Raw genomic sequence first — 14,955 nt, 5'->3', positions numbered from 1 at the left:
TAAAATAAGACTGAAACAGGTTGTTGTTGTTTGTGGGTGTGAAGAGCCTGTTTAGCAAGTTGTTTTAAAGAATATAAAAGTCAGCTTCTCTGTCAGAGCTTTCAGAGCAAGATGGGGAACATGTACTCAATCCTTGATGGTGAAGTTGACCATTTTCAAGACTTTCTGCATTTTTCTCTCATTTGTGTTATTCTCACAATGTAACTGAGTATATTTCTGTCAGCAGGTGATCCCCTGAGGATCATGTTGATTGGTAAAACAGGAGCTAGAATAAGTGCTGTGGGCAACACCATTATTGGCGAAAATGTCTTCTCTTCTTCAACTGGTGCACAGTCCGATAAAATATATTGTGAGGTGGAGCGGATCAAGTGCATGCGAAAGATTCATGTCATGGATACCCCCGGGGTTCTGAACACGTTTAGTGATCATGAGAGTATCAAAAGAGAGATTGCGAAATGCATCCAGATGACTTCTCCCGGCCCCCACGTCTTCCTGCTGGTCGTGCAGATAGGAAGGTTTACGGAGGAAGAGGAAAAGAGCGTAGAAGCTTTGGAGAAACTGTTTGGTCTTGAGGCACCCCGCCACATGATTGTTTTATTTACCCATGGCGACAAACAACAGGGAATAAAAATACAGAAATATATTACAAATGGCTACTCAAACCTCCAAGAGGTCATCAACAGATGTTGGGTCCGCTTCCGTGTCCTCAATAACAAGGAAACCTGCAACAGAGCTCAGGTGGTGAAGCTGATTCAGAAGATCGATGACATGGTGGCAGCAAATTGGGGCAAACACTTTACTGAATAGATATTTGAGGAGGCAAAAGAGACAATCTGGAGGCTTGATCTGGACGGACTCAAGGGCATCAAGTGGGCATCTTTACCACCGCCACCTAATCTCGCTCTGGGTCTATCAGAGGTCCAGTAGGGATAAACAAGAACAGCATAATCTCGCTCTGGGTCTATCAGAGGTCCAGTAGGGATGAACAAGAACAGCATTATCTGTGTCTCTGGCCTTGAAATTGTGGTACCAGTCGCACTTACACAGTGTACTTCACCTCCTATTAGTCACGCAATGCCAACCGGACATTTTCATGAATTTAGGACATTTTCATGAATTTATAAAAACCCCGGACGCCCCAACACGACGTAAGAAAATGGTCTGTCCTCCCAAAATTTGACACATTTGGTCACCCTACCATATACTATAAATGAATTGCCTTAAATTATTACCTTTTATAGTCTTGACAATCTCTTGAGTACATTTTATATTGTAAATAAACATTTTAACCTTGCCTGATGCCTTTATAAATACCTTGAAACCAAAATAAACCATACAGAAATACAGATTCTTAGTCAATAAAACAGAAACTTGAGCAATAGCATTGCTAAATATTTACCAAGGAGCGTTAGCACACTCCAGTGGACGAAAACGGTAACGTTTTACGATACAGTAAATTACAAAATGAACATGAAATATAGCAACATTAGTTAAACAATGAATTATTGCTCCAATACGAACCTCGTTCCCTTCTCAGCCAGGTGCTAAAGAATTGTTCACTGAATTAGTTGGAAACTTCAGTTTTCTCTGATTTCCTGTGGCGCGCACACGTTCTCTCTGCACTATACCGGTTTATAAGACCTTTTCCTGTATCCTTCAAAATAAAAGTATCAACTATATTATAATAGCACAATAAAACAACACAATTCTGCAATACAAAAATGCAAAAACAAAAATAATAGCAGGGTCATTTACATATATTTTTTTAGATGACCTGAGGGGAGAAAATATTTTTTATCTTTTTTTTTTGCCCTGCAATTTGGCGCCCCCTCCACTAGCTGGCGCCCTAGGCGACCGTCTGACAGTTAACAGCTTAACGCACTGCGGTTGCTGTACTGTCACCTGCGATCCCCGCCAGGAAGATGAAGCGGATCCACTGAGTTCCCTGCTCCCGGATTAGCAGCAACATGATTGGCTGACACTCAAAGCCCGCCCCCTCCTTCACCTGTATGCAAACTATAGTGCACTGGTAGGATTAGAAAATTCAGTCCCTGAGGCCACTTTGATTTGGCAGCATAAAATTTGGTACCCATGTCGTCTCAAGAAGTCGAGCCCAAAAAGAAACAGGTGCTGTTTTGTTGCAAAGTGGCCATTTTAGATATTATTTCCGCTGATCCTTGTACCGTGGATTTTTTTCGTGCCCCTAAACAGATTTTTTAATATGACCCATGAAAATGTCTCACGATCTTGAAAATTCCCAGGAAGTTTTCCATTTCAGGCTGAAGAGATTCAAAGGCCGTTTGGGGCCATGGCAGCTTGAAATTGTTTTTGGTCTGATGCTAAGATTTGCACTATTTTGCGGCGCGTGTCACTTTGTCATTTAAAAATAATAATAATTCACGCACACAGACAAAAATGGCACCACTGCCGCCTCTGCTCAGGCCCTAATTAATACAGCTACAGGTATAATTCATACTTGAAAGTGTGTCAATTAAAACTTAACATTGTTATGACGATACATGAATTCAGACATGATGTCACGTGAGGTTACAAAGCATCCAATCAGATTGCTCTCCCCATACTTCAGTCCCTGGTACATTTGCATGATATGGGGATTGCTAGATATGCTGTGACATATTTGCATTAAGTCCTCAAAGCATATCGTTCACATGCAAAAAAGGAAATGCAATTTCTATTTATTTCAGTCTATAATTTGTTCCATTTAACCGCCACCAATGTCATTGATGGCAACGTAATGATTGGTGAAGGAAAAAAACAAGAATATAAAGTTAAGGGCTCTACTCCAGGAAACAGAGATAAGGTTAACATTCCACAGTGCATCACACTGGAAAGAACACAAATCACAGCCTTTCATGAACAATAAAAATTAACATACATGTTTAATAATAAAAAAACAATATACAAGGCAGGATGATAGAAAAAGCCATGTCATTCCATCAACAACAATAATCAGTAACTGCCAAATGAAATAACCGACTGTTATGGACACAACTTTGCGGACAAATTGTGTTGTCGCCACAGTCACCAACTTAAACAGTGCGTGTTGAGATGATCGTACTTCTCTGTATTGAAAAACATACTTGTATGCACAGAAATGTCTGGGTGAGTCTCTTTTGTTGTGCAATTATGAATAATAGCTGTCATCTAATCTGCTTTGACAACCATCTACATCACACGAAGTACACAAACTGAAAAGTTTGACATTTGCATCTCATTTCTACATGCATTCAACCAAAACATCCCAAATGGCATCCAACATTATTTCCTTTGCCTCTCATTTGATTCTCCAATATCCAGTATACATTTTGGATCAGAAAGACAACAAAACATATCCCACAACCTTACTGTATCTACAGTAGAATGTTAGGTTGCCTTGTTTAGTAATTACAGATGCAAACAACTATTCAGACTTCTTGAGACTTTCAGCTATACAACATTATTGGTAGTAGAAATGATGGACTGAAGTACAAAAACTGTCGTCCAGTTTTAATGGAAATCTTCAGTTGTGAGTAAACACAGCAAAATGAAATGTAAAGAAACATTTCCTGGAGGATCATGTCACAAACATACTGTACATACAAGCAACCATGTATCCATGCTGTGGAGCTGACCAACACAACATCACACCAACATCACTGAAAGTCTCATTTTCCATGTTGCAAATAAAAACAAACTGAAAGACAGTTCAAAAGCAGACATGGACATGAGGTGGAATCCGGTTTCAATTAATGTACTCAAAAAATTTTCACATTTACACTCAACTGGATGTCAGTTTTCTTCTTGCACCACTCAACTTCTGACAAGAATTGTCCCTGCAGAGAATATTAGCTGTCTCATCTTCTTAACCCCTTCTTTCAGATTTAAACTACAACACAATTGTTTTCCTTGCATTTCACCACCGAGAATGCATAACTGTTTTCAAACAAGATTAACTGGAGGAAGCGCAGATATAACAATAATCATAGTGTCATAATAGGTGTGTGTAAGTCACAAACTATCCTACACAAATACAACTTCTTGCTTTTGTTTCTGTTGTTAAAGTCCATCGAAGTTTCAGCAAGTACACAAAAGCATTATGCAAAATCTTAAGTGAAATCATAAACACTGTCTGCAACACTTGAAAAGAATCCACATCAAGAAGCAGTTTGGCAATATAAAATCAGGAAAAAAATTCCCATGTTTTTTTTTAAATCACAGTTTTCATATGCAGACATCTTGAGAGTTTCATTTCTTGAATAAACCTTCAGTTGTGAAATTAAGTTGGTTTTTTTTAGTCAGATGTAATACAATGCCTCTTTGCTTGTTCTATACAAAACCCTGCTTTGTTGTCTGAGAGTTTTCCAGTTAAAATAAGTTCCTGTCCCCTTGTGTGTGTAACTACTGAACCTCAGGTAGAAGTCAATCCAAAAAAATGATTTACAATATGTTGTATTACGCCCCAACTAGTCTAGACACGGCATTCTGATTAGTATTGCTCTCGCGGGACATGAATTAAGCAGCAAAATCCACCCGTTCTTATCCATGTCATGGCTCAGGTAACCAATCACAACTCAGCTTCTGCATACAGGTGAGCCGTGATTGGTCATTTCCTGAGCCCTGAGCAACTGTGATTGTGTCGACAGCAGGTTACAAAATGGCGATAAAAACGGTTGGATTTTGCGGCCTAACTCATTTCCACAGACACAAAATTAATCAATACTGTGTTTATACTAGTGGGGTTGAATAGAACATATAGTAAAGAACATTTTTGGGTTGCTAGGAAAATGCAATGTGATACGTATATCCAAATTACTTTTTTGATCAAATGTAAAATATGCTTGAAAGTCTAAGGACATCCTGAAATTATGGAATGGTGGGTACAAATAAAGATTCTATAAGAAAAAAATAAAATGACAACAATGAACAGTGATTGTTCCACCATTAGGTGGCACAATTGTCAATGTACAGACGCTCCCCTACTTACGAACATTCGAGTTACAAACAACGGTACATACGAACATTTCTGCGCGTACAGTATGTCGAAAAATGTTCGGAAAGAAATGCTGTAAGTTAGATTTTGTATTGCGCGTAGTGCTTCTTTCCGCCGCTAATACCGACGATTGGCGCTGTGAGAGCTCATTGGAGGCTGAGCAACGTGGCGAGGAGGAGGAGGAAGAAACGCCGGTCCCCATGAAGCAGGAAATAACTTTTGAAGCCGATTCCAGCGACGACGAAGAATCTCTCATGATATAAAATCCTCCTCTTCCTCCTCCTCCATCATCTCCTTAAGCATCGAGTACATCTTCCAAAAGTAAGTTAAACTTCATTTTATTTATCTTATTACGTACATGTACATACTGTGTGTGTGTCTTTCGCTCTCTCTCTCTAACATACGTAGTACAGTACAGTACTGTACATATTCTCTCCATTTTATTAAAAGTTTTTTTCAGTACAAACCAATGCAGGTTACTTGTACAAGCCTTAAACATACTTATATAAACCTTCAATATACTTATATAGGCTTTAAACATAAATTATAATACAAAATATAGCACTGAAGCAACTTACGAACAAATTCACCTTACGAACGTAACTCGTTCGTAAGGTGGGGAGCGTCTGTACAAATGCTTCTTCATTCAATTAAGTGCTTTCAAAATGGTGAAAATGAGAACATGGACCTTGATAACGCATGTTATCAATTGTCAATGTTTTGGTGTAACACACCGTTTGTGTTCTTTTCATGGCCTTCAAATTAGAAAATGGCCGCCCATATGGTCATAATACAAGTCTGTGACAGAAAAGGATGAAAGGATGTCTCTTTGTGTCAAGATTCTGAAATCATACAAGCTTCGTGTGCTCGTATTCAGAGTGTGTAGTCTATTTTTTAATGACTTTCATACCAACAAGCAATATCATTTTGTGTTCTTGTAAATTGACAAAAAATGACTTTACCATGTTGCTACATTGCTACCTAACCATATGGATATCAATTGAGTTCTATGACTTTGTTTCTCAATCAAATAGTTTTTCGATCTGATTTACATGTTGACATAACTGACGACTTGCTTTGCTGTCTTTTTATCTAGTTTCCAAACAATGACTTTGTGCCTTTAAAAGATCCCCCGGGGCTTTAGTCGCTAAAGATCTGCAGAGTATGTACAGGATCAGGCGTGTTTCAGATGTGTCAATGTGTATGTCCCATTTGGTTTGTGTCCAGGGAGAAGGGCGTCAGGATGTCTGCAAAGTCTTATGAAGTTTTCACCAAGTCGTAGACATAAATGAGGTGGTCGTCGTCGAACTTGATGAAGTATACGGAAGGCTTGGCCTCCACCTGGTGGATGACCATGCCTGTTCGTTTGCCTCCGTCCTCTTTGGCATACTCCACCTGTTTGCCCACCAGGCTGTCCACCACTTCACCTGGTTCCCTCTCAGCTGGGACAGTGTCATCTATTTAAAAAAAAAAAAAAAAGAAGGAAAATTGTTAAGACAGACTCCAAACGTCCTCACAATCATCTGGCAGGGAGTGACAACATTTTTCCTATTTGTGTAAAAGAGCGCTAAGAAACTGTTTACTCAAAATCCGACAAAATCCAGTTTTAATTTCAAATTAACACGGTCCATTTGCCAAGTGAGTGTCAGTCAACCAGTCAACAACGGTGTCCTTCCTAATGGGCATGGAATGCAAAGTTAAAGGGATACTTGGCTCATTGAGCCATTTTCAACAGTGAGAAGATAAACTTTTGTCCATAATTACTGTGACATTATTTTTCATGAACAATTAATACCTTTAAAAGCTAATTTTGCCACTTGCTGTCGACTGAAGATGACAACACCTGTACAGAGGGTTGGAGCTCCACACGACCAATAATGGCTCAGTTTACTGACCAACTCCAGAAAACAGGTGAGCCATGATTGGTTGTTACCGGTTTCCTCAGCACAGGTGATGTCATCTTCAGTCGACAGTAAAAGACAAAATTAGTTTGTTCATGAAAAATAATGAAGTTATCACAGTAACAATGCCCCCCCCCCCCCCCCCCCCCCACATACACACACACACATTCACTGTGCATGTAGTTGGTCTCACATGCATGACAAATAGCCGATTCATTTAAAACGGACTAATTTCAACAAGATAATAGGGGGGAATCATCATGCCATAGTGTAACCCCACTTTTAACTTAAAGTCAGCTCGGATAAGCCCCAGTCGATCCACCTTAAAAGATGGATGGATATTTCCTTGATTTTTCTTTATGCACTAGAGTACAACATAAATTAGTAAGAGTGTTGTGTTTCTTGTCTATTAACTTAAGACTGTAAATATATTTTTGACTTGATTTCCCTGCTTCTATGACATTACGCAATTTACTGAGCTCAAGCAACTGCTGGCATTCCATCTGTACGCCTGCAGTGAACATTAACCAACTTGCCCCCCCCCCCCCACACACACACACCCCACACACACTAAATTGCACTCACTTGAGTCAGGCATGATGCGCAGGTCTCCTTCTTTAAAGTCATCCAGCAGTTGGTACATGTACAATACAGGGTCTTTCTCATAGGTGATATAAAACCAAGTGGTCATGATGGGAGCCCGGGCCAGCACCATTCCCCGCCATTCCTCCTTTGGACCTTCCTCCGTTTCAAACATATGTTCCACCGCTTTGCCGATCATTGTATCAGCTAGATTGACGTCGGTCAGGCGGGATTTGGCTGCATCAAATGAAAAACAAAAATAAGACATGACATGTTTCACAGGGAGTTACTGTATGTGGAGGGTAAAAGTTTTAGATGTAGCAATAGACTGCATGCCTGATCTCATCTCACACTTACCCAGTCGGTCAGGGAGCACCTCCAATCCTTGAACTCTCTCATCCTTGTGGAGCTCCAAACCATACACGCAGTCAAAGCCATCATATTTGATCAAATAAAGAGATGGATTCACAGGCACCTGGTTGGTTGAAAAAGATGTAACACACTTCAATAATAGCTCAAGTCAGGACGACAGCGCAGATATTAAAAATAATAATTTCTTCTTAATACGCATACTTGAGCAACTTTTTAGAACATATCTGTGGGCTACTCATGTTGTCCTTGGTGCTAACTACCGCCATTTCTATTTTTGATTTTTGGAAGGCAATGGACGCCAACCCAAAATAAAAACAAAAGAAGAGCTTATTACTGGTGACAGCAAGTATTAGGGGTTATTGAAACCCTAACTTTTTAAAACTACGGCAAATCATCAAAACGGTAATCGTCTCATGCCTAATTGACTAATTTTATTTGATGGACTTACTGGAAATTTGAGTGCCAAATGCTCAGTATCTGTACTAGTTAAATCAAAAGTGAGCACCCTACAAGCATTACAAGTGATGTTCCCTCTATTCACACTGGTTGCAGACATATCATTCAGAAGTTGTACTATTAGAAATAGTCACCAAAAACCTCACTAGTCACACTAGTTGAAGCAGAATTTCTTACCTGGTCAAGCACTGTCCCTTTCCATACTACATGCCCACTTCCATCCTTCCAGATGTGTTGGATCCTGCAGCCGACAATGTTGCGTCGTGGCTGGGACAGAACTTTGGTGGTTGGGCCCAGATTGCTCTTATGTTTCCTTCAGGGAGATAAGAAGCAAAACTCACTGTCAATATCAGTCATTTAAATACCCTCAAGTAGGAATAAAAGCCTGGTGACTCACTTATTGGGATTTTTTTTCTTCATCATATTTGCAGAAACACCTGCATGCCCTGAGGGGAAGCAACATCACATCAGAGTCAACAAGCAAAACAAAATAATAGAATTACAGGGAAGTTACCATCACGGTGGTTGTTTGGTGTGCAAAACAATCATATATACGCCATAATTGTTAGCATCATAAATGATTGAATAGTATAGATACCGTGGCACAAAAGGAAAATTGGAATAAGATAGGACCTGTATCAGCAGTGTCTCTGTGATCCGGAGTGCTCTTCATTCATCTGGAGGCAGGGAGGCAGCCAGGCTGCCCAAGCTACGCAGCTACAACGCTAAACTCTTCAAGGCTGGAAAACAAAAAAAGCAAAACAAAACATACATGTTAATAGCTCTATTTATCACAATACGAGCATCGAAGATAAAATCTGGAATGTTGGTGACCTGAACAGAACAAATTAGCACACGACTGCCTACCAACCAGTAGTCTTCCTACTAAGCTTGTTCCACATATACAGGGCCTCTAGAGTGCGAGCTGGCTCCACAAACAAAATATCACAAATGTGATTTTGCATTTTACAACAATTTTAAATGTCAATCTTTCTTACTAGCGGTGGGCGATATTATAAAGCCTCAAAATTATATTGTATCACAATATTTTTTAGAAAACATCAAAGGAACAGTATTTAAAAATTCAGCAGTCATTGCAGCTTTCAGGTAGTACAATTTATTATAGCTAATAGTAAAACATAGCCAAATACATATTCTGGAACAATATGTAGCATTATACATCACAAAAAAGCCGGGACGTGAAAGGGAAATGAAAAGGACAGTCTGCAAAGTATTACGGTATGCATAAATCTGTTTTTCCCTAATGTAAAAATATGACCTACAGAAAAAAAATCTAATTATAAAAGGAAAATATTTATTTTAAGCAATAAAAGAAATGCTCCTATAAATCCACTTTTATTGGGGTTTCTTCGTCTCACACACAAAAAAGTTACTTTGAAGAACCAATTCATTCATTGTTGTTATAACAGTAGAGTTGGCAATTATTCACCAGTGTCTTTCACAGAGAATTCAAAGAAAAGCCACATTGCCATGTTGCCAGCGCGTTCACATGGTATCAAAAAAGCCCTGCCGCCAGTGTCGTGTTTAACCGTATTCCTGAGAGCTCTCATGTAGAAACAATTATGGGTGCAACAGCTTGGGAAACTTGTTATCAACGTTGTGCTTGTGTTACAACAGCAGGATAGGATTCACCAGGTGTCACTTAAAAATCGAGACGTGTCACAAGCAGTTTTGCCGCCGTTACCTTGAAAAGTAATTTACCTACTTTACTGATTACTTGATTTTCAATTTCAAAGTAACCAAGTTAGATTACATGTTCATTTATTAGTCACTTTCAGCAGACACAGACTTCACGTAATAAAAATGACAACTGGTTTTGCAAATACTTTTATCGGAAGTGCATTTTTAACAGTAAATGTTTAGGGATAAGGATTTTACTAAAACAATTAAAAGAAAAAAAAAGTTTTTTATTAAAAAAAAAATTTCACTGAACATAAATGGCCTGTTTGGTTTTATTAAAAAAGAAAGAAAGAAAGAAAGAAAGAAAGAAAGAAAGAAAGAAAGAAAGAAAGAAAGAAAGAAAGAAAGAAAGAAGGAAAGAAAGAAAGAAAACTTCACTTCTACTAGAATTTTGTAGACAACTAGAAAATTCTGGAACCTTCTACTCGCTGTGCTTCACACAAGTCGTTGGGACTTTGTAAGCTTTAATGTACCGTGCCGCGACTCCAAATGCTTCTTCAAACATCGCTCCTTCCCTTCTTTGCTATGTACTTGTAAGATGTCAACGTGCTGAAAACGTGACTTATGATGAGATTGTAGGAAGTATAAAGTCGTTCAAGTTCGCAAACAGCCATTAAAACTCTAAGTGAAGGTTTAGCGAACGTTTAGCGAACGTTTGCGACCTTGAACAAACCCTGACATCAAATCAACATTCAGTAGCGTTGCAAATGTTTGTCCCTCGACAGGATACGGGCGTAACTGCCATAGAAAATGGACCAGTTACCATTATTACCAAATCGTTCATACCCGACATCGCACCTATAATTTACATAAAGGGTCATGGGGTCGAGGAATAAGGTGAATACAATACGTGCCAGATTAGATAGCAAAGTGAAAAATGCCCTGCGATTGGCTGGCAACCAGTTCAGGGTGTACCCTGCCTACTGCCCAAAGCCAGCTGGGATAGGCTCCAGCGCCCCCCGCGACCCTTGTGAGGACTAAGCGGTAAAGAAAATGGATGGATGGATGGAGAGTGAAAAATTCCAAACTTTTAATAGGCAGTGTGAAAAGGGATCCTGTTCCACCATCAAACTGCACAGAGTAAAATGATTGATTAAATTGTTCTAAACGATTTGGCAGTACTTACATTCTTCTGTCATTAGATGTTAAGCCGTGTTCTGGGTTTCCAGGATTCAGGCTGCTCTTCAACTGCACATAAATCCGGACCAGACCTGTGACAGTAAAACAAATTGCTAGCCCATAAACCAGAAGTTGAGAACAACAGAAATGCGACAGTAAAACAAAATACAGAGAGTCAATGACTAGCGGCAAAATGACCTTTTGACCTACTTTTACCTTAATTTACAACTTGAATGGCAAACAATTACAAACGCTAGCTAGCTTTGCTTAAATGTGTGTATCAAACATAACTCAACCAAAAAGTCTGCTGTGCCCTGCCTGGTATGAACATCATCAAGGATGAGTGGCAAAAGTGGTGGAAAGAACTATTCTAGTTAGAGCCTGCAACTGCTTCATAAAGTTTCCACGTCTGGAATATGAGACTTAAGCCAGAGAGGGAGTCCCCTGTGTATTATTTATATACAGGCAGGGTCTTACGTAACATATCTAACACTTAAAATGAGCTAAAAGAGAAAAGAAACATGATGAAAGTGGTTGATTAGAGTGACCAGGAGACGTACAAGTGCAGTGACAGTCAAATCAAGTAGACAAGAAATATTGGTATGCCTTTTTCTCAGGTGTCCCCAGAAGATTTAGGGGATTTGCAAAGCCATTCAAGGGGCAAATGTCACATGGAAAGCATTAGTTTGTTAAAGTTGTTATTAGAATGTCCCAGTGCTTATATGGCAAGCTGGAAGACTAAAACATCACCACAAACAAGTACGATTACATTACACATGTATTAATTCCTCAAAGTTGTTTTTCTGCCAAGGGGGATGTAAATTGGGACAGGAAAACAAAAACAGGATATGACTTTGAACTAGGTGACATGGTGTCATAAAGACCTTATGAGTCTTGACTCATAACCAGACAACAGCAGTAGCAGCAGTGAAGCAGAAACTTGCCATTAGCATTAGCAGACATTTTAGACTGAAGCATGCTTTTTTCAGCTGGTTACCTGTAGAGGCAACCAACCTTCGAGAAAGGCAAAAGACATTTTGCAGTTTGGCTGCAACTGATGGCGATTTCTCTCCTGTTGCCCCAGGCAACGCGCGATTAGTCATCTGTTGTCATGGGGCATAGTTGTTTTGGACAGAAACGGGTCAGTGCCATCCTGGGCAGCATTGAAACTAGAAAGGAGGGGGGGGGGCATTCTAACATAGAGCAAACCTCAATAATCACACGTGTTTGGGTGCACACACACACACACACACACACATACATACATATATTATATATATATATATATATATATATATATATATATATATATGTATATATTAGGGGTGTGAATTGCCTAGTACCTGGCGATTTGATTCGTATCACAATTCATAGGTCACGATTCGATTCAATACCGATTAATCCGGATGCAAATCTATAAATTGATAATTGATTTTTTATTTTACTCAAATTTAGAAAATACTAATCAGTAAACTTGTACATGTACACTGTAAGATTTGTATGAAAATGTATTTATTTATCTGAAAATTCAGGCTTATAACTGAGCCACTGCATTTAACAAACAAGTTGCAGTCTGTTTCATGTTTGAACAGCACTGAAATTAAATATTAAGGCTTAATGTTGCATTAATATAACATTCTTCCATGCTTAATGTGTGAATCCTAATCCTAAGTAAGACGTTTTGTTATATATTCCCATAAAAAATGTATGTTTAAAAAGCGATTCGGCTGCATATCGAATCGATTCGAGAATTACGCGCTGTAATATCGTGATATATTGCCGAATCTACTTCCCCCCCCCCCGTATATATATATATATATATATATATATATATATATATATATATATATATACACACACACATATATACTGTGTGTATATATATATATATATATATATATATATATATATACATACATATATACTGTGTGTGTATATATATATATATATATATATGCATACATATATATTGTGTGTGTATATATATAACAAAATACACATATTACAGAACAATATCGTACTGTACAAAGCATCCAGGAATTCCATGTCCAGCAGTGTGTATAAGACGCCACAAGGTGACAGTATCACTCTGTAAATACCATCATTTTCTCTCTCTATTACATGGCTGACAGGGGTTAAGTAGTTCTTGTTTTAATATACAGACTAGAGCTTATCTTATTTTAATCATTTCCTGTGTGGTTAATAGATATTTTACAATGATGACAGTTACAGCCTTACTACAACAAAGTCATTCATTGTAGTTCCTGCGAAGAAAATTGTTTGCAATTACAAATAAGATGTAAACGTTAACCAGCATCACAAAATAGAATGTGTATGACTTTAGAGAATCCACAACAATTCATGAATTATGTTATCTGCAAATTAAGTCAAATCAAGTTTATTTCTATAGCCCTTGTTCACTAAAGAACTTCTGGTCCACAGTTCACAATGCTAGACAACACACTAACAAAAATACTCCAAATACTGAATCCAAATCTATCTTGGTGAACAGTTTAGCCTTCTGACATAGCATGAGAGTGAAACAGGTAAGGTTGCATGAAAAAAACCTTATTATAAAAATGATTTAACATTCGACTTATTAACCATTGATACTGAAGCTATGTCATTATGGCTGCTCAGGATTTTCAGACTGTGACATCCAAAGTCCAACTGATGGGTAGAATTACTAATACAGGTTATTTCAACCCACTTTTTCTTTACTTAAATTAAAATACAATAATTCTGCAAACTGTTCTATCAATGGCTGCTTCTTTGTTATGACCTTGCTGAAGACTATGACAATAACCCAGAATATAAAAACAATGGATGATTATAAAAAGAAAAACTCAGCAAAAACAAAGACTAATCTTGAAATAAATGGATGAAGATGAAGAGTGTGTTGTGATTTACAATATGGTCAGTTGGTATGACAAAATACTGAGGCGATAATGTCTGTTTTTACTGGTGTGCTTGTTGGGCAGCAGCTGGAATTGGTGTACTGCAGGACCCCATTTCAAGTAGTTGATCTTTCCTTCAAATTAGTTTGAAAGATGGCTATGAGCAAACATACTGAACAACATTGGAGGTTTGCAATGCTTTTATCAAAAACAAAATACAACAGCACGTTTTGCTCAGACAATAACATAACGCCCATGCAGTAAACATCTTGTTCTGTTTTAAGGCAAAGTTTCTTTTTTCTTCTTCTTTTTTTTTACCCCTTGGGTGAAATTTACCAATGCAAAGCAACGAGGCTGAGAAAATGATAAATATACAGACATCATCATCCCCAGTGACTGAGAAACGAGCAAGCAGGTTCTGCGGGGCCAGCGTCAGCCATGTTGCTCGCTTGATTTACTCTCGATTGTTTAGACACACATATACCAACCAGATAAAAGGGGTGGCAGGACAGAGGGGCTGTCCAAATGGGGGAAGGCATAAATACTGCATGAAGAAAGAAAGCAGCTGACGGGTTTCTGTCTCTGGCTGCCTGCTCCTGCTGCTGCTGCTGCTGCTGCTGTTGCTGCCGCTGCTGCTGCTGCTGCCCACGGCCCCTCCCCCGCCAGCCGCCACACCAACCGACTGCGCGAGGACGCTTCTTGACAAATCGAACGCACTGTTTTTGTTTTTGGCGGATTACGCGCAGCATGACACGCTAGTAGAGCGCCAGGTGCGTGTTCGATTCTGTCTTACCGTTCTTATTTTTCACCAGGGGGTCCGGAATAGGACTGCAGTAAGTTGTCTCGCCTTTGGCTGCCCGTCCACAGAATCCGTTTCGAATTCACGGGAACGCGCAGCTACTGCACGGCCATCTCACTATGGAAAGTTAAGGGAAAG

The 14,955-nt window shown here is 38.9% G+C and overlaps 1 protein-coding gene and 1 pseudogene across 3 annotated transcripts; one reads left to right on the top strand and one right to left on the bottom strand.

Annotated features, from left to right (window-relative positions):
- Positions 1-111: 111 nt before the first annotated feature.
- On the top strand, positions 112-927 carry LOC144034212 (GTPase IMAP family member 7-like; annotated as a pseudogene).
- Positions 928-2,869: 1,942 nt separating this feature from the next.
- On the bottom strand, positions 2,870-14,936 carry spina (spindlin a). Of its 3 annotated transcripts, none has more exons than XM_077585362.1 (8): positions 14,812-14,936; positions 11,129-11,213; positions 8,935-9,041; positions 8,699-8,747; positions 8,479-8,614; positions 7,831-7,948; positions 7,477-7,710; positions 2,870-6,447 (listed from the first exon to the last, which is right to left on the bottom strand). In XM_077585362.1, exons 3-8 carry the CDS (start codon positions 8,972-8,974, stop codon positions 6,248-6,250), a joined length of 777 nt encoding a protein of 258 aa, XP_077441488.1. In that variant the 5' UTR covers positions 8,975-9,041; positions 11,129-11,213; positions 14,812-14,936; the 3' UTR covers positions 2,870-6,247. The 3 variants fall into 3 exon arrangements, with proteins under 3 accessions (XP_077441488.1, XP_077441490.1, XP_077441489.1); XM_077585364.1 differs by having other exon boundaries at positions 8,699-8,738; XM_077585363.1 differs by lacking the exon at positions 14,812-14,936 and adding an exon at positions 14,507-14,732.
- Positions 14,937-14,955: the final 19 nt, after the last annotated feature.

The sequence above is a fragment of the Vanacampus margaritifer genome, chromosome 14 (assembly GCF_051991255.1).
Source record: "Vanacampus margaritifer isolate UIUO_Vmar chromosome 14, RoL_Vmar_1.0, whole genome shotgun sequence".
In the NCBI taxonomy this organism is placed as follows: domain Eukaryota; kingdom Metazoa; phylum Chordata; class Actinopteri; order Syngnathiformes; family Syngnathidae; genus Vanacampus; species Vanacampus margaritifer.
This window is presented reverse-complemented; position numbering and strand designations above follow the sequence as displayed.

Excerpts from the sequence above, each read along its gene's own strand:
- spina (XM_077585362.1), bottom strand. The coding sequence starts at position 8,974 with ATGAAGAGCACTCCGGATCACAGAGACACTGCTGATACAG. Across the intron at positions 8,748-8,934 it reads CAGAGACACTGCTGATACAG|GGCATGCAGGTGTTTCTGCA; the intron begins GTCCTATCTTAT and ends GCTTCCCCTCAG. Across the intron at positions 8,615-8,698 it reads AAGAAAAAAAATCCCAATAA|GAAACATAAGAGCAATCTGG; the intron begins GTGAGTCACCAG and ends ATCTCCCTGAAG.